At 42.6% G+C, this 21071-nt stretch overlaps 1 protein-coding gene across 4 annotated transcripts in view; it reads right to left on the bottom strand.

Annotated features, from left to right (window-relative positions):
* The window catches only part of WDR7 (WD repeat domain 7), a 1275554-nt gene that overhangs the window by 856225 nt on the left and 398258 nt on the right, over positions 1 to 21071 (bottom strand). For 2 of the 4 annotated variants that reach the window (XM_086960436.1, XM_086960438.1), the window contains 2 exons: positions 14211 to 14297; positions 12210 to 12328 (listed from right to left, as the gene is read on the bottom strand). In XM_086960436.1, coding sequence (XP_086816562.1) covers positions 12210 to 12328; positions 14211 to 14297 — 206 coding nt within the window. The remainder of the gene's footprint in view (positions 1 to 12209; positions 12329 to 14210; positions 14298 to 21071) is intronic. The other 2 variants (XM_086960437.1, XM_086960439.1) reach the window with 1 other exon arrangement.

Genomic DNA, 21071 nt, shown 5'->3' with positions numbered 1-21071 from the left:
CACGTGCATCACCCTTTCTCTGCTTGCTATTGCGCTCCATGCTTCGGAAAGGTAAGAAAAAGAACGTGCATTTGAGTTTGAAATGTCCGATCCTGCAGCAGCACACTTCCAAAGCCCACACATGACAATAACCCGATTCAAGGCCCCATTCACCCGTTTTTAAAAAAATAGATAACACTCCAACAAAGTAAGGTTATAAAACTTTATTAACTATTAACTTTAACGAACGGAACAAAAACTAAAAACATTTAAACATTTCTCAACACAAAAAGCAACAATGGTTAGAAGCTGTCTTTTGTGCGAATAGTCCCAAGGCAGCACAACGTGCAGAGTTCTGGACGGCACCCAGGTGATGTCGCCTGGGTGCCGCACTGGTTTAGGGATCCTACAATGCTGCTCCGAAAATTGGCGTGGGGCGTCCCGGGTGGGGCGGGGGGAGGCCTCGTCAGTAGCGGTCTGTTGTGCGAATAGTCCCAAGGCAGCACAACGTGCAGAGTTCTGGACGGCACCCAGGTGATGTCGCCTGGGTGCCGCACTGGTTTAGGGATCCTACAATGCAGCACAGAAAAACAGCGTGGGGCGTCCCGGGTGGTGCGGGGGGAGGCCTCGTCAGTAGCGGTCTGTGTCCAGTGTCACATGGCTGACACAACATGTACGACAGGCACCCAGGTGATGTCCAGTAAACTGCCGCACTGGTTTTGGTATCCTACAATGCTGCTCCGAAAATTGGCGTGCGGCGGCCCGGGGGGGGGGCGTGGGGGAGGCGGCGTGAACGGGCCTCCCCAGGTGGCGGCCATCTAGCTGAGTTGCGCCCGCTCTTGCGGTTACAGCGTCTCGCTCACCATGTTGTTGAGTTGCTCCCACTCTTGCAGTGCAGCGATAGGCGGCTGCCACATGGCTCTTAAAATGGCGGACGGCTCCTCGGTTTTGGGCCTGGTCCACTGAAATGGCCCTGGGACACTTTGGAACTCGGACGCTTGCCTGCTAGGGCTTGGGCTCCATTCTCGAAAAGCGTCCCCTCAGCCGTGAAGATTGTACAAAAGTCTTGGGGGCCCCCGACTCCCGCAGGCTTCCGGTGGGGAGCGGCTGCCATGATTGCTCGCGGAATGACCACGACGGAGCCACGAGATGGTGGTGCTCTCATGCTGACGCCAGCTTCAGTCTGAATGATCCAGAAACAAGGTGGGGCTTTCATCGTTTGGGAAAAAAAAATGTTCTAAACCAATGAAAAGTGTTATTTTTAGGTCATATGACCAAGCCTTCCATCTTTAGGAAACCAAAAGTAAAATGAACCAATGAAAAGTTTTATAAACAAGTCACATGACCTGTTATGCGGCATAGGGCTACAAAAAGCGTAGAAAATCCGTTGGCACGTGAGGCGGCGTCAGTAGCGGACCGATGTGCGAATAGGCCGAAGGCAGCACAACGGGCCGAGATCCGGATGGTACCGAGGTGGTGTCCAGCAAATTGCCGCACTGGTGTGGCCATCCTACAATGCTGCGCCGAAAGACGGCGTGTCCAGCTGAGTTGCGGTCACTGTTGCGGTACAGTGACTCGAACGCGCCGAGATCCGGATGGCACCGAGGTGGTGTCCAGCAAATTGCCGCACTGGTGTGGCCATCCTACAATGCTGCGCCGAAAGACGGCGTGTCCAGCTGAGTTGCGGTCACTGTTGCGGTACAGTGACTCGAACGCGCCGAGATCCGGATGGCACCGAGGTGGTGTCCAGCAAATTGCCGCACTGGTGTGGCCATCCTACAATGCTGCGCCGAAAGACGGCGTGTCCAGCTGAATTGCGGTCACTGTTGCGGTACAGTGACTCTAACGCGCCGAGATCCGGATGGCACCGAGGTGGTGTCCAGCAAATTGCCGCACTGGTGTGGCCATCCTACAATGCTGCGCCGAAAGACGGCGTGTCCAGCTGAGTTGCGGTCACTGTTGCGGTACAGTGAGTCGAACGCGCCGAGATCTGGATGGCCCCGATGTTGTGTCCAGCAAGTTGCCGCACTGGTGTGGCCATCCTACAATGCTGCGCCGAAAGTCGGCGTGGGGTGCCCCGTTGGCTTATGAGGTGATGTCAGTAGTGGACCGATGTGTGAATAGGTCGGAACCAGCACAAGGCGCCAAGATCCGAATGGCAAGTCCTGGATGTTGAGTGCCTCAGTTGAGAGTTCTGAGCAGTGCTTGTAAGACTGTCTGAAGCTTATTTGCACCTGCTGCAGCTTCACTAGGTCCGGCGGAACTTTTTGCCTTTTCCTTTCTGCTTCTTTTCCTACAATCCGTTTCATCTGAAGACACGATCAGGTCCCTGAATGTGTGCAGGGGGACGCTATTGATTGAATGAAAATGGCGGCTTGACACAAAGCTGACTCAAGCGTTACTGTTGGTGCTATACAGACAAAAATTGGTTTTCAGTTTGTACATTCTTCAGGTTTTTTTTTTCCATCCAAGTCTGATTGAGAGTTTGTAGAAAAATGGCTTCAGATTTTCCACATACTACTCTTCAACATTCTTCCTAAATGTAACAATGTGAAACTCACTAGGAGAACGGCTGTTTCTGTTTCCTTTCAAAATGCTGCCAACAATATTTTCTGAATGGAAGACACCATTTTGTAGCATAAAGGGCCGAAAGGGGTTCTGGTCTGGCCGATGGTTGGTGGAGACATTTTGACTATATCTTGGACCTGCCCGGCCTCGCCCAAAATGGCGCCGGTATAAATGGGACTCGTAACTCCTTGCCCGCAAATGTATATCTAGAAAATGTTATTGTAAGTGGCCCTGTTCTATTTTAATTACAAAATGTATGTCCACCGATTCCGCAACTGTTAGACACCTTAGTTCTTGCAACCTAATGGCCCGCTCGTTACGTTCCTCTACAGTGTAAATGTCTCCTCATCATATACGATTTCAGTTTGCTCCGTGGCCGGCCCACGTGGTTATAGGCCCGTATTTGTATACTGACATTTTCACAATAAAGGTTTTTAAAACAAAACACGGTAGTAGTATTTACATTGGTAAAGTTTTTACTTTTAGTCACTGTTTTCGAATCAGTAAAAGGCAAGTGAAATAAAGCAGTCCAATTACATGACGGATAAAAGGTTTTATATGTAGGAACGCAGTAAAGATAAATGGTCAAGGGCAGTTGTGTTTTTCATGTCTGCAACATAAAGTGATCGATAAGAATCTGATAATCAGGCGTATCGGCGACTAAGACAGCAGGCCGAATCTCTTTTACTCAACGGCTCCGTCATGGAAGGAAGAAACGCCCTTTTTCTCGAAAAAGGAATATATTTTACTTGCAAGACAGTTGTAAATTTTCCGGGAAAGTACATTAGCCTGGAATATTATAACATATGTTTGAAAAAAAAATATTGTTCGAAAATAATAAAAAGCGTAATTTTTAGGTCATATGACCAAGCTTTTCATCATTAAATTAACAAAAGTAAAATGAACCAATGAAAAGTTTTATTAACAAGTCACATGACCTGTTATGCTTACGTTACGCGCTGCGCGCCGCGCCTCGGATCACTTCCGGGTGCGCTAACGCGGCGTGTCATAAAACGCATTACGCGACAACGTAGGTCAAGAATATAGTCTAAATGTCTCCACCAACCAGCGTTCAGAACACAACCCCTTTCAGCAGTCCAAAAAGTTCTGTTAAATGAGAACAGAGGGGACAGGCAACAAGAACCATCAGTCAAAGAGGGGAGGGCAAGTTCTTCTCTTCCGGGTCATGTTGGGGCGCTACCGGAACTGATCGAATTGGTAGTCTATAGTGTTTCTGGATGTTTCAGACTTAAGCAGGCGTCAGCATGAGACCACTACCATCTCGTAGCTCCGTCGTGGCCATTCCACGAGCAATCATGGCAGCCGCTCCCCACCAGAAGCCTGCGGGAGTCGGAGGCCCCCAAGACTTTTGTAGAATCTTCACGGCTGAGGGGACGCTTTTCGAGAATGGGACCCAAGCCCTATCAGGGAAGCGTCCGAGTTCCAAGGTGTCCCAGGGCCATTTTAGTGGACCAGGCCCAAAACCGAAGAGCCGGCCGCCATTTTGAGAGTCCTGTGGCAGCCGCCTATCGCTGCACCGCAAGAGCGGGCGCAACTCAACTACATGGTGAGCGAGACGCTGTAGTCGCAAGAGCGGGCGGTAAACAGCTGAATGGCGGAAGAGGCACAGTGTAGCAAAAGCGGGCGGAATGGCAACTAAAACGATAAAGGGGCGCCCCACTACAGCTTGTCTTCAGGTCAAACGGATTGTGGGACAAGGTCCAGAATTGAAGAGTCATCAAAAGGCAAAAAGTTCCGCCGGACCCCGGGAGCCGGCCGCCTATGTCGGGGGCGATCTCAGGCTACACCAGTGCTATAAGACTTGGGGAGGGTGTCGGAGCCATGCGTCTTCTCCGAGTCCATGGCCATCACACCGCCCCTCAGGGGCCTCCGTCAAGCTGTTTAGGAAGGTAACATATCACATTGTTTTCTAATGCAGTCAGGTCTACAAACGACACTCACTTACTTTGAGAATAGTGAAGCTGCAGTAGGCGGAAATAAGCTTCAGACAGTGTTACAAGCGCTGCTCAGAACTCTTAACTATGGCACCCAACATCCAGAACTTATGCTATTTGAGAATGGCAGTGACATCGAAGCATCTCAGGGACCAAAACCATTAACGTACTTTCACGTATGAAAATCTTACTTGGGGAGGGGGAGGGGGCAGGAGCGAAGCGCCCCCTCCCAGTCAGCGCCACCACACCGTATGTTGAAAATCTGAAGCCATCGTTCTACAAAGTCAACCAAACTTGGATTGAAAAATCTAGAAAAATGTACAAACTGAAAACCAGTTTTGGTCTGCATAGCATCAGTAGCTACGCTTGAGTCAGCTTTGTGTCAAGCCGCCATTTTGATTCAACAAAGCACAGGCATTGAAAAAGGCTGAAATTCTGAACTCTAAACTATGGCACCCAACATCCAGGAGCTTGCCATCCGGATCTTGGAGCCTTGTGCTGCTTTCGATCTATTCACACATCGGTCCACTACTGACATCATCTTATAAACCAACGTTATGTAAATAGTTTTTTAATAAAATGTTTTACCCTGTTTCTTTGCTGGTGTGTTGTCTATATTTTTAATATTTGCATAGGGTTTGTCGTTATTTTGTGCGGGATGGGTGATGGAGCCGAGCTGTCTTGCAGCCCTCATGGTGTGGAGCTCAGTTCATCTCACTATTTTCGTATTTCTCATGAAGGGTTGTTCCTAATATTTCTATTTTAGCGAGGTCAAAAAGAGATCCAATTAGTGGCCTACTGATTTTGCTCGATTACTTTTATTTTTTTACACGATTTTTCACTATCTGCAAAGACTAAACAGAGTATTGCGACTTTGTGCTTGTTTGTAAATAGAGAATGATTCAAAGAGAACCAATTCTAAAACAGTAAATGCTTGGACAACAATCAATCAAATGGAGAGACAAGGAGGCACGACGGATTACAACGGGGGTAAAGGCCTGCGTTAACTACCCTTCAGTATCTGCAAAGAGAGAGTACTACTAAGACAAAAGAGGGGAGGGGGGGGTGCAGCGTTCAAAGCACATCAGCGTGCATAAATACGAAAATGTTTTTATCTATCACGTACTTGACATTTTAAAGCTTTTCATATTTGCTATTAAAAAACCAATGAAATTCACAGAAAAAACCATAGGTTATAGTGGATATATAGTTAGGAATTTGCATTTACAAAACCTTGAAAATTCAATGAAAAAACCATTGGTTTTAGGCCATATATAGTTAGGAATTAGCATTTACAAAACCTTATTTTACTCGCATAAAACCATTGAAATTCCATATATAGTTAGAAGCGCTAACTATATATCGCGCACCCGCAATCCACTGCTGATGATGTCACATATTACATCATTCATGACATGGTCAGTGACATCACTGATGACATCACTGATGACATCTCAAATGACATCAATGATGACATCACTGATGACAACTCAAATGACATCACTGATGACATCTCAAATGACATCACTGATGACATCACTGATGACAACTCAAATGACATCACTGATGACATCTCATTTGTCATCACTGATCACATCACTCATGTGATAATACAATGAACCTCTTCAGACTCTAATATAACCTTACATACACTCAGTATAAACAGACACTCACAGACTGTCACTCATCCATGGAGTTACTCACACACCTAGTCAGTCATGCAAAGAATCAATCACACCTCCATTTCCTCAACTATACAGTTATACACATCTTACTTATTCAAACATATAATAACACATATTTACTCTCTTATATAATCCCTGATACAAGCTCACAGTGGTCGATACAGCCACTCACACATTCACTGGCTCTTATGTTCAGTTATTTATATATCTCAACTCTCACATGTATTGTGTTTTACATACGTACTTACTTGCACATGTAGCAATGAGAAATCCATTCACTCACCAACAGACCCATGCACAGTCAACCGCCCATATAGCTGTTTCCACATGCACTCTTGAACTCATACTCCTAGTGAATCAACTGCTTACACATCTATGCACAGAGTCACGCACCTCCCAGCCACCCACACACACACTCAGCCTCCCATTCAAATACTTGGGCAACCAATCAATAACCCATATGGCCACTCTTATAGCTACTGATCAACACATGCAGCAGCTTACACAACAACAAACATACTGATGCACATATTAAGACAGTTTAGTCACTAACCCATGCACTCAGTGAGACACATTTAATCACTCTTTCATACAGTCAGTCATGCACCTACTAAATTCTTCATCCAGACACTTATACATCCACTCATTCTTCAATATGTAAAACATATTTAAACTTTACAGACACATACAATCACTGGATGTTGTCATCAGTGATGTCATCAGTGATGTCATTTGAGATGTCATCAGTGATGTCATCAGTGATGTCACTGACCATGTCATGAATGATGTAATATGTGACATCATCAGCAGTGGATTGCGGGTGCGCGATATATAGTTAGCGCTTCTAACTATATATGGAATTTCAATGGTTTTATGCGAGTAAAATAAGGTTTTGTAAATGCTAATTCCTAACTATATATGGCCTAAAACCAATGGTTTTTTCATTGAATATATATATATATATGTATTATTGTAAACTAATAACAGGGTACTGAGGTTTCATTAGCCACTTGTATTTGAAGTATACCTATGACTAAGTGTCAGGGGTGAAGGGAACGGGACCAGCGACCCTTTGTCAAACAACCAAACATAGGAAGAATTAATAATGATGCAAAATACTGTTCACATGGATCTACTGGCATCGTAAACATGCTTTTCTCACTTTATAAACAATTTCACCAAAACAGTAGTAACTGACCAGGAAGCCTCGAATCAGCACTTGATATGTTTAATGAACGGTGGCTAATGTTCTCTGGTATGGCTAGCTGAGCTAAAGTATTATGGGAGACGTGTGGCGCAGCGGCTGACCCCGGAGCGCAGGGCCCACGGTTCGAGTCTCGGCACCATGAGACTCTGGGAAATAGCTAACTCCATCTCCCCGACAGCCCCGAGCGCCTTGAGACCCTTAGGGGTGAGTAGTTCGCGCTTTACAAATACCGGATTGAGACAAGGAGCAGGCTTGGAGCTAGATTAGGTCGTCTTCCTTCTGTGCAAGAGTCACTCTCCAGCTTTTCAAAACACTGTAGATTACTCTCTCCCAAATGTCTTTCAGCTTTTCTTTTTCAATGTACACGCGGCGGTGCTCGCTCTCTACCCCCTTTTACGTAGAAAGTCTGCTGAGTCTTTGCAAACCACCCTCTGCCGTGTCCATAACCGCTTTCCTATGTTTCCAGGCCGGAGGACCCTAACGCTGCTGCAATACTGAGCTACACAAGACAATGCATCCAATCAGAAAAGAGTCCTGACAGATGAAAGAGTCTGTTCAAGGTCATCTCAGTCATAACTTAAATCTGCGGTGGCAGTAGGTCAAGAGGGCACAGGACCTTGGTTTTAAAATGAGATCAGACCCTGAGCTCCAGGGAAGGAGGCTCAGATTCATAAACCTCCCTGTGGGGGGCAGGACCAGACTATATGACAGCTGTCTCCACCATTAATACATAGCACAGCCTTTTGTGGGGAAAAGCTAATCTTCCTTAGACTCTGCTGCAGCAGAACATTAACTAATGCTCAAAAGACAGCACCAGGTACCAGCTGCAGAAGTGATGGTCTCCCCCCACGAGCATGATCCCTGAGAACAGAGCGTATGGGGGCTTCCAGACTTAACCCTGTTAGTGAAGTACCGGTTGTACTGGTTTCATTATTGTACATGGGATGCTTGATGCAACATGGAGCTGTTCCGACAACAAAAACCCTTCGCAGAAATAGCATTGTAGCAGGAGCATCTCTGGCATGAGGTGCTGTACACACAACAGTGGGATCAAGTTACCTGTTCGGTCACTCTGTTCCTACTAGCATGCACAGTCTCCTAGTCTCAACTTCAGTTTCCTGTCGCCACCTACTGGTGGGAGAGGAAACATTCTCAAACGTGTTGATTATTGAAAGGTTTTGTATGAACAGTACCAAGCATGCATGTGCAGCAAAGCCCCTTCCCTTAAGTAGGTGAACAGCGTCTCACTTTCTTTTTAAGAGAAATACATTCTTGTTGATCGGTCTGGGCCGATTTTAGAGGCGTAGGAAGGAGTGGTGTAGGCAGGAACGAAGCAATTGACAAGCAGTCAGTCGATAAGCGTTATCCAATTTATGTTCCTTAGTTCTCTCTTATTCCTAACCTGTTGGTAAATGCCACATCGGAGCATACACGACAGAGAGGAAGCAAAATAAAATGTTAAGATCTCTTGCTCAAAATTTGGTAGAGCCACTTCTATTGAATGGTTATCGCACCACGATTTGTTAAGGTACAAACAGCAATGCACTGTTCGTAACTGCAAAATGGTGACCACCAGAGCAGAAGGCTTGGCAAAGATAGGCATGCCTGATTTTTCGCCAAAGGGCAGCATACCATATTGGTATACTGACTGCACACAATTAATTGGATAAGTTGTCTGAAGTCCTGGTAGGCTGGGAAATAAAAAAGAAACAGCCTACAGATCCAATTGCTATGCAAAACTAACACTAGCTTTAGCTCGTTCACTATCCTCATGTGGTCAAAAAACAAAACATAATAAAAATAAATGCAAATAGGAAGGTCTTTTAGTGAACCCTCTTTAATCACTGGGCTGCTGAAATGTCACTCAAATGATGCTGTCTCCCATTGCAGCATAGGACACCGGCCCAGCCTACTTCAGCCACTGGATACCTTCACTTCGAGGGACAGATTTTTGCTTGTATGCACATTACACTCGCATCCACCTAAAACATAGCCATTTTAGATTTTTGACAACACGTGTGACGGCTGGTGTCTGTTTGTAGTAGGGTTTGATCGTATACTTAAATAAAGATTTTTTAAAAAAAATAAAAATCAAGAAAGTTATTGAAATCTACAATATCAATTTATTATCAAAAAACGGCTTTGGCATGTTTACTTATCATTTGGAAAACAAGCACAAATCATTAAAATAGCGCGTGTATACGAATGTATAGGTGGAAGCCACATTCCCTTAACTTTGTGAAGGTTATTTCGGAGCTTGCATCTGAATCGAAAGGGACTCCAAATAACCAATTGAAGTGCGCAGTTTGTGTGAAACAATTCTGAGGATTTTGCATGTGACGTTAGAGGGACCGCTAGTAATTACAACATTAGCTCATTATCATACACAAGCATTGGCAAATTTATCCAATGAAAAGTAAGCGCAGATTATGAAAGAAACACAGTCATATGCACATTTTTATACTGTAGAATGCCCTCTCAGGTTTTTGACGGCCATGTGAAGCATATGATAACTCGAGAGGGACTTTTAGTAACAAGTGGAGGTACTACAACTTGGTGAAGACTAAAAGAAGTTGTATCGGACTCAAGAGGGATGCCTACTAACCACTTGAAAAACTACAGCATCCTGAAACACTTTTCAGGCTTTTGCATCTGACTTGAGAGGGGCATCTAACACCAATTTGACATATTGAAGGTTTGAGAATGTTGTGCCTGCCTCAAGAAAAATTGATAGTAAAAATGTATATGAATAAAAGGACCTTTCGTCATTTTTTTTCTATCAGCTTGCTCACCTGATACTGACATTTTGCATCCTCCTATCACAGCACACAGCAATGGTTCAAGACATAGGCCGACTTTATTATAAGCAACTGCAATTTAATGACATATGTATAGTGTCAGTCAAAAACAGTTTAAGAATAAGGTGTAAAGCACCTGAATGGACCAGTGACTGCTAGTACCTTTATATACTAGGCTGTCATCACAAGTATACCATAGCAATAAAAAAACATTTATCGACCATCACATTAAACTAGTGTTGACATATTTATTTATTCTAAAGAAAATGAGCACACATCATTAGGAGTAACAAAAGTACATATTTATGAATGCCACACCGCCTCAGCTTTGGAAGAACACTTGAAGCAGCAGCATCTGACTTGAGAAGGACATCTAGTAACAGCATGAGGAACTGCAGGTTTTTGTAGACTTCAAGCAACTGGATATGATATTTAGTAAAGACTTGACAGCAGCGGCTCGAACGCTAAGGCGACTCAGCGATGCAGCGAGCGCAAGGTAAGTGGTTTTATTTATTTAGTTTCCACTTTCCCTTCGTATGTCGAACTCCACTACCACCCCCCCCCCCCCCAACCTGGCCCACCACATCGCCGCCCCACAGCGTTACCTGTGTGAGCCGCCACTGCCAATGTTTCATGTGTAATGGGAAGGTACTGGAGCCCACTGAGATCTTTGCGACCTGTTGTACAACATCCATCACAGAGTAAGAGTAGAACTGGACTGTGGCGGAAGAAGAGGGGGAAGACATGACAGGAAAGGCTTGAACCGGTCTGAAGGCTTTCCATAAAAGTAGGCTGTCACTACTTTCAGTCCAACCTCATGCGATTCAGAGGCCAGGAATGTAGCTTAGTTTCTGACAAAAACCTCAGAAGGAAGGCATGCTCAGCACCCTGGAACAACTGCTTTTGATGCTAAAGGAGAGTTAAGTCTGATCCCATGCGCAATGAATTACTGAGACCTCCAACTTCAGACAGAGACAGGATTCAGATGGAATCAGTTATCGAGCAGCATAGGAAGGGTGGTACCAGAGATAATGATGATACAATGGAAAGTGATCCAGCCTTTTAAACCTCAAGGGCCTAAGACAGTGGACGCCACATAAGTGGGATAGGGTGCCTCATTTCCCCAGTGATCAGCCAGGTGCACAGACTTGCATACTGACTCTGCACAATTGAAGATCTCCTGCAGTCTTGGTCATATTTTCTCTGTATACCTAACGGCTCTTAAGACATGCTACAATGTTGCCCAGAGCGCGCAGGCATGCGCTGGATGGCTGTGTCAAAGGTAGGCTACAGAGGGGAATTCAGGTAACCTGCTGCCAATTCTGCTTTTGGCAGAAAGCAAGTGGCATGAATTCAGAGTGCTGGGCTAAAGGCTGCCAAAGCCGGAGAAGGTTGGTAAGGGGAGAGTTCACCACATTGGATGCCAAGAGACCTTTTAACTAAGGTAGTGTGTGCACATTACAAGTGTAGTCCCAGTCTGTTTCTAATCTCACCGGTGTGAGGCTGGGTACTCCCTGGCCCTGAAGATAAATGAGGACATGGTTTTGGAAAATTATTTACATGGTATTTCACTATTTTTGGGTCAAAAGCCTAAAACGAGATTAAAACATGTTTCCAAGCTCTAAATTGAGCTACTTAAACTACAAGAAAATATCTTCTACGAGCTTAATGTTGATCATTATTATGTGCAAATACTCTGAGCAGCCATATTTCAACTCTCGTGTTGTATACAAATTTTAAACATATTGTAAAGAGCCTGCAAAGGTTCATTAAAGTTACCATAAATAACTACAAAATGTCCAAAATACTAACATTTAATAAACGTGTAAGGAAAGGCATCATAAAGAAGCTCTGATAGTCTTAAGAGCTGTCATAAAAGTAAAAGCCAAAACACAAAAGGTAACAATGCATATGGATTGGAATGTTAAAACATCTCCTGTTAATACACAAGGGATTCAGAATACAATTAGCAAACCTCTACAGGGTGCAAAACGTTGAGCTACTTTAAGAATATTACCTCTAGGCACCGATCCTGCCACCTTCGAGCCAGCATCTCTAGAAGAGGGGGCCTAAACTTATCCAGCCCAAGCAGGTCCGGCAACATGACGCAGTGCATTGCAGCCAGTTGGCTCCATCCTGAAAGGATATGCAGAGAGAGCACAATAAATTGAAATATTGAAACCTAACTTTTCAGGATTAATGGAACAAGCAAGCAAAAGCCAGTGCAATATATATATGCATATATATATATATATATATGTATATATATATATATATATGTATATATATATATATATATATATATATATATATATATATATCCAAAATTAACACCAGTTCCCTTGGAGAAACCAAACACCGACACCGTTGATTCAGGTTGATTGTCCAACGTTTGTTAGCTAAGTTGCTGTGCTGTTACGAGTTTCCACAGGATCCCCGATCTTGCTTTATATATAAATATATAAAATCACTGGGTGAGACACTGAAGACTGATCCCAGTCATTCAGCAATAACTCTGGACTCACAAAATCATAGAACCCCTATTAGACTGAAGTACGAAGATTCAGAAATGCCACCGGCAGACAGTACTTGAGGATTTGACCCTACATGTCTGTCTGGTTAATGCCCTGCAACTTCCAAGCTCACATCCAAATAAGAAAAAACTCATGATTATCTCTCGACTTCCCGTGAAGAAGGAAATTTCAACTGTGAACAGCAGCTTGCCTTCTAAAAACAAGTTATTGTGTGGTGCCTGCAAACATTTTACAAAAATAACGATAAAACATTGGAAAAAACATTATCTACTCACTTATGTTTTGATATACTGTTGTTCAACAGGGTCAGAGCTCAAGATTATGCATGACTTTCTCACAATTACTGTTCATATCTACGTATGTGAAATGTGGATTTTGGTGATTTTGGTGATTTTGGTGTTTGTTTCTCTAAAGTGCCAACGTTTCTGGAGACAGACAGTTGTTTAGCAATCGCTCTAAATAATAGCATTCTGCATTTGGAAAACAACCTGAGAGACAAGATTAGTAGAATTGTAGCAGCATGGAAAAGCAAAAAAAAATATTTTAAGATGCCATTTTAGCAGCAGGTGTATAACAGCCGTCAATAATCTTCTTGTCCTCTTTCTCGATTCCCCCATACCCTGAACTGAGATCAAAAGCTCCCCTGCTCCAGTCAGGACTCTGCCATCTGGGTGCCAATCTCAAACAAAAACCCTGTCCTGCCTGTGTCACAGCAAGCAAAGATTGCAACCAATTTCTAAAATACTTTTTTCAAGAGCAAGATGCAGACTATGGGACATTATGCTTTTTAGGCAGTGAGTGCATATCTTTGAACTCAGGGTATAAATACAAAATCAATTTCTATGTCTGAAGGCCTCAACAAGGGGTAGATTTGACAATTGAGATCTTGTCGGTGAAGCTCTATTTAGGCACTTCCAATTTGATACAAACACATTTTGGGCAACTCTCCATTTTAAGATATCGATTCTGTTATGCTATTAAAAAAACTCGACAGTATTAAGGCAAAGATGGCTAAACCCTGTGGTCTGTGATGACTGACAATGGGATAAAGGACAAGTAGAGCTCATAAAAGAAGCTGGATTCGCTAACAATGGAGGTGCAACAGGGCGGGAGCACCGAGTCGTTTCTGTTGTTAACATTTTCTAAAATAATCTTTATTATGAAAACTGTGGAAATAAAAGGTAGAAACATGTTGCTTACAACAAAAAAGGTTCCTACACCTTGTGATAGAGGTCTGAATAAAAAACTGCCCCATCTCCTGTAAAAAAAAAAAACTGCCCATACTGCTGTAATTGCCACAGACTCACAAGAAGAGCAGTAAAAACACACAGCTCCACGCTGTGTAATGCCCATCAAGGGTTAGGGCAGAGTGTACACCACACACGCACACAAAGGGAAAACTGGCTTGACAACAAAGACGGAAGCACACAAGCTAGTCGACAGACAAAGAAATAAAAGTTCACCAGATCTGAGAGACAGAATACCTTCGTTAACTGAGAAACAGGAATGTAAAGCAGGAGCAGAGCCGGAGTGAGCGGCTTCAGTACTAGCAGAAACGGCAGGAGCAACAGCTGGCAGAGGAGATGAGAAAGAGAAAAGAGAAAAAAGAAAAACCAGAAAATGAGGTGCAGTAGCAGCTGCAAAAGTATCAGTTAGTGGAACAACAGATAGAAAAGACATGTAGAGCATAACAAAACAGTACTTGGGGGTCTGCTGAACGAGCAGCGGAAACAAGAACAGGAAAAAAAGCAACTTGCAGAAAACAGAAAGAAGCAAAACATGGGACTGCTTATTTATTTAGATGACATGCAACCCCAACAGATACAATAACAGATGCAATGGCCCTGTATTGGCACTTACTACGTATTCAAAACACGATACCTTTAACCAACAATCTTTGACATGGAAAACTGAATATGATGCGAAGAAATGTAAAGGCAAGTGCAGATCTTATGTTAGAAATCAATGCTAGTACAATGTAACGCTTTGCATTATGGGAAATAATATTCAAATTGAATAATGGTGAAGTGTGTGATCTATGGTGGCTACGCTGAAAAGAATACAGGTTCAAGATGCAAAAATGCTACATTAGTTGTGAGCATCAACAACGAGGCTGAAGAAACTTATTTGAAGAACCGCTCTTTCCAAGACCGTTGAGGGATCACAGCCGTAATGAACCATCCAGCCGTGCTAATGCGCCATGGCGTGAATTAGCATACGAAAGGCATGCAGTCCTTATGGCACACAAATTGTACAACTGGAGGTCAGTGGTAAGATTTAGAGGTCACTACTTGACACTTGCTTCCTTATAGAGAAATTGCCATGTGCCGGGCACACGCGGCCTCAAATTAATCCCCAGTCTTTATTCTGTTGCAGCTCAACAATAGGCGATGGATCACAAGCACATTACGCTTTGTCTCCTAAATGGTATGTTTGGTTTTCATGTCGTGAAGTCCCTTTGTAAGCATAACACATTTGCATGAAAGCTACTTTTTTCATAATTCACACAAACACATCATAATGTCATGGTGGCACGCGCATGGACACGGAAACCCGAAAGACAAATTACAGTTCATGCATAGGCCATGAATACTAGATACCACCAGCGGAACATACTTGCAACACCGCTACAATATAACATCAGCTTGGCCCATTTTTTTTTTTTTATGCAGAAAACAAATCTATTTTGCAGAAGACCACAGGCAATGATATATAACATTATCATGTTTTTATTCAATTGTTGTCGTCTCAGAATTGTATATTTTCATCCTCCTGGGTAAGCACTAACTGTACCAGCTGCCAATCAATATATATTTTTTTAACCCTTTCGATGCTGATGACGAGCTCAGCTCGTCATCACCCACGGGTGTCGTGTGCTGATGACGAGCTGAGCTCGTCCTAGTGCCACTAAAATGGCATTTTCCAGCACACAGCGGGAAAACGCCTAGCAGCCAAGAGGTTAAAACAACGGTAACCACTTCGATTTTACTGCATTTAAAAGCTGAACACTACAGAGACGGAGATTCAGGCTTCAAAAACGATTAGCACAATTAGGCTACTATTATTCTAGTGAACAGCCCAAAAGAAAAGCACTGGCTTGAGAAGGATACTTGGATTTATACCCTTTGAATTTTAGAAAGGCAAAAAGCTGTTTCTATACCAAATAAATAACGCTAACCTGTTTTTAAACAAAAAAAAAATTATATATATATATGAATTATGTTATTGCACTGAACAGCGTGTATATGGATTTATCCAGTAATTTAAATTTGCCAAACGGACTTTTACTGAATTAGACTGTTTTTTCAAATATTTTCCTGACGATATTTTACAATAAATTAAGCTTCCGTTTAAATTAATTTAATAGACGGAATCTATATTGTTGTAAGGATAATACTTCTAATGTTATAACGAATGTAAAGCATCAGTAATATTACACCGATTGTAGAAAAAGCATTCAGTCTGTTTGTTATGTCTATTACTAACTTGCCGAGCATGTGACCTGAGTGGGAAGGGCATATCATTTAAATGGCTTCAACCAGTTACAGCCTGTATGTGATCAAGGGCGCCTGAGCCCGAAACGCGTCATCTGTTGATTGCTGCTGAAGGTTGAAATAAAATAACATCTTGCCTGACAAAGAAGTGGTTCGCTTCTCCTTCTTCGCCGCCGAGGCTTTGGTGGAAGTGGTTGGAGTTTTGCCTGCGATATATATATATATATATATATATACATATTCCTGAAAAAACGGCGTTCCTCACGAGCACTCGGGCGTACAGACGTACAGACCACAATCCACGTATAAGTCCAGAAAAGGTTGATTTATTTAATTCATTGTGGATTTATGAATTAAATAAATCAACCTTTTCTGGACTTATAGGTGGATTGTGGTCTGTACGTCTGGCGCCTGAGTGCTCGTGAAGAACGCCGTTTTTTCAGGAATATTGATTCCGGCTGCTTCGGCGGTTCGAGCCACCCCAGCTAAAGTCGAGGGGTTGCCAGCAGGAGCGTTTGGTTCGGATATATATATATATATATATATATATATATATATATATGTTAATGAAGTCTTGATATCTTAAAAGGCATTTCTCTTTCAAACTTTTGAGTTAAAATTCGAGGCAAAAGCCTAACAACTGTCTGCAGACATATATGGCAATCTTGAGCCTTCTTTGCTCTGGCAGCTCGCTTTAAGGCCACGCACATCTTGCAAATGTGGGCAGAGTAGAATGGTGCCACTTATGGTTTGGGACAGATCGGTGAGGGCCTAGAAGACAACAGGTGGCATTAACATGGAGCTGCTTCAAATCGCACATCGCTTTAGCAATTACACTGTATGTATTGTATGCAAAAGTATGTATGTCTTAATTTACATTTTCTGCATAACATACCAGCGCTTCAGGGCTTCCAGTTGTACAAAGGACATTTACTGATTTACGAATCATTTAGGCCAGTAAACACTGTGGATTTCAGTGAAATAACAACAAGTACATTAGTGTTATTTACTCTTAACTTTTTCCTAAGTGGAACTTGTGGTCGACCCCCTGGGTGTGTTAGAGGAGTAGTCAAGGATTTCCCATCAAAAGGTGGCAAACACCCGTTTCGGTTATATATTTTGGGTTCTTCGCCAACATTTGTAAAAGCACCCCCACACTCACCTGGACAGAGTGATAGAAGGAGAGGGGCCCAATCAACACAGTTTTCACAAATCGGGGGAAGGAGGGAGGAAGAAGTATTTATGTGGTTCAAAAAGATGCAGGTGAGTGCAAATAAGTTTGGGCATCTAAAAGTGTGGAAGTCTGCATGGGAAGGGTACATTTTTTAAGTACTCTATAGGTGGCATTACACTGCAGCATGGTTCCTGGAGTGCTCAAAATCATACTAGTTTTGGAAAAGATGTGGCTGCAGGGGTGTGTTGTCTCACTTTCTTTCTGACTAGCCAAAAAGAGTGCAGTTTTATCCTTCAACACTGGTCAAAATAGATATCATACTTGGAAGCACTACCTGAAGGAAGCAGTGTATATTCTTTTGGACCGCCCCTACTGAAACAGTTACATTTGGAAATTCCTATGACCAATCTAGAAAGATATAAATAGCTATTGTTGTCCAAGTCCGGTACACCCTTCATCCGACTTAAGTAAAAGGGTATTGATGGACATGGGAGAGGATGCTGAGTTAACTCTCACACCCTATTTCTGGCAACCTGACTATCAATTGTGTAGTATGTCCTCAGAATTTAGGCCCATGAACAGAACTCTTCGGGAGGACTCCATCCGGATGGGATGTTTATGGGAATAATGTGGCACTATGAGATAAAAACGCAGTGCTAGGGTCTACGTGGGAGTCTTTGTAGCGAGTTGGGTTGGGGTTTTGGGATGGGTGACCTCATTTTGGACTTTTGCAGTATATGTTTCCATCTTAATAGTTTGTACACATATACTCACCAAATTAGGACTGCAGCTTTTTCACTAAAGAGGGTAAAAGGCCAGAGCATTAATCTTTTTGTATTATTGCAAATTCTCTTTTCGGATTAATAAAAAACACTGAAAATAGTGTTTAACTTTAACTTTCGCACCCAAGCAGCCATTACAATATCAACGTACGGTAATGTTGACGAATGTGTTCAGTTTCAAAGCAATTATAGCCCTTTGTCTGTACAAATGCGTTTGAGGGACAACACCTAATAATGTCGTCGCCTAATACCACCAAGGGTCACATTCCACCCTACAACCCACCCGTGATCTCTTTTTTTTACCACCACCAAGGGTCACATATTGACGTTCTAGAGCCCACCCAGGGTTTTTGTTTTGTAAGTATTTAGGAATATTGTTTATGGTACACTCGTTTGGAATTAAAAGAGTTGCTAATGTGTAGGGTACGTTCCGGTGACACAAACAGACTAAAGATACAATGTAACTGGGAAAGAAACAAAAATACATTAAAGCTTGGGACAGACTGACACTGTAGCTGTTCTTTGTACAAAATTGTAATCTGTGATAAAAAATAAATCCGTATTATTTCCTGTATAGTCTTACTTGTTATGTAATATTATACTCTCTGCGTACATTTAAAAAAAAAATCATATATAAAACCGTCCAAAATACAGTAAATTTGAAAAAAGTAACACGTGCAATAATCGCCATGAGTTAATGAGTCATCCAATCAGCACTGATCCTCCGCAATCCTGAAGCTAAACTGAAATGACTCCTGGCGCAGCGTGAAAACAATGGCGGCCCTGGTGTTATTTACCGCGCGCGCGCATTCTAAAACGGGATTGCGTCACGGTCTGCCTGCTGACAGGGCCACCAACACCGGGAAAATAACGGAGCCGGGATGTGGGTGTTAATTGTCACCGATAAAGACCCACGTGAAACGTACCAAGAATTACACTTGCAAATGTCATTGTGCCGACTATTTTTGCGGTTTTATAGGGCGCTAATGCGACCCGGGGGTACTGGAGCACCAGCTACAATACACATTCTTGTTTTTTGTTGTTGTGTTTTTTAAGGCACGGGGAGATTACGCGCTTTGCCCAGAATCATAAGATGATGAGCCCACGCCAAGGCTCGAACCTGGTTCCCCAGCTCCAAAGTTGGCAGCGGTGGCCGTACTGCGTTACCCCTATCACTCTAGTTGGCGTGGGTGGTGACCAAGGCAGGCCCATTGGTACCCAGCTGTGAATGTTTTAAAGGGGCCACTCATATAATAAATGATGATATAACAGCTCTCAGAACCCGTGGAGAAATGATCACACAATGGGCCATTCTGGAATGCCTATTGTGGGTGAATAGAAGCAGAACTGTGTGCAAAGATAACTGTGAATCTTCTCTGCTGTGGGCGACCCTTCCAATCGGATGGGTTCTGGGGGTACAGAGCACTTGCACTGATTTGGTTTCAAGGGGAGAGTACCGGCACGTCCCATAAGGAGTGCAACGCTGTTCATTGGGGGTGCTGGGCTGCTGGCTCTCTCAGTAGGAGGAAGATACCCTACTGTAGTGAGTACTTGCACTTTTACATTTGCACTTCAAGCAGAGTGCAAGCAAAATTGAGTGTGCAACTTGCGCCAACAGTGATGTACGCACATTGCACCAAGAATATGTGTGCTTAATTTTACACCGGAAGACTTCAGCCCATCAAGGGTGCTGTCCACATTCCACACACTACGACAGAATTTAGAAAGATCCGAAAGAACAAATATTCATTTAAAAATGTAATGTCATTTATCTTCTTTAATATTAGAGGAGCATAGCTCCCATTTGATAAATATTTATCACAGCTTTTTAAATTACGTGGAGAACAATAAGATTTTTCGTCCTAGGTTTCTATTTATTCAAAGACAAAGATGTTTCTAAACACATTCAATTTGTCTAGAAACGTGCAAGCAGTCTTTCCACTTTCTGCTTACATTATTTTAGAACATTTGCAATTTGGCATTAGGTATTCTCAATTTAGAGAAGTAATTGTGTGCTTTTACAAACCGTTTCTGAAATTCTTATATTGCCGTCATAATTTCTATTTGCAATCAAAGGAGAAGTACTATACACACTGCTATAATAAAAAGGTAAACAACGAAAACAGAAAAACAAAATGGTGAGGCTGAGACTCTGCACAGACATAGTAAATTGTAAGTTGCATTATAAATCAAATCTTACAGAAAGTAGCTACATGATTTCACTAATCTCATAACAGCAGGAAGTGACATCATAAGACTGACTGTGCTACAAAATAGCGACATGAAGAATATCGACATACATGAATATCAAGGGCAGAATATCGAAGGGAAGTACATATAGCTAAGTACAGATTTACTCTTCCTAACTCCACATCTACGTACCTTGAATATATAAGTACCACATGGGAACATATGTATTGAGTTAGGTATAGCAAATCTAGACTTACCTGTCAATAATATTTTATTTTATATTTTGTCCTTGATATTTAGTATCATCAATATTCTGACTTCGATAGTTAGTCTGTACACTCATAAGACCTTTAACTCTGAGAACAGGCCGTTGCATCTTTAAATACCCCTTTTAATTTAAAATATGAGCATGGTAACACACAAAGATTGTTCAAAAGCACAAACACTAAGTACTAAAATCACCAACATCGACAGGCATAATCACTTTTAAAAGAGAAAGTCAGATTTGGTTAATCGCAAGGGTTGAAAGCGTCAGTATATATGGGTGCGATAAGACCTACTTCTTTTGCTGCCTTTAATGACAAATATTCAGTGAAGCATCAATACTAAAAAGGTCTATATTTAAAAGCAATATGTTGTTAAATCAGCATTTGTATAGTGCCTTCCACCATCAGTAAGAAAACGCATTTTAACAGTTACACATGA

This window comes from Lissotriton vulgaris, chromosome 3_1 (genome assembly GCF_964263255.1).
Source record: "Lissotriton vulgaris chromosome 3_1, aLisVul1.2, whole genome shotgun sequence".
NCBI lineage: Eukaryota > Metazoa > Chordata > Amphibia > Caudata > Salamandridae > Lissotriton > Lissotriton vulgaris.
The sequence above is the reverse complement of the archived record's forward strand: the minus strand, read 5'-3'. Positions and strand labels throughout refer to the sequence as shown.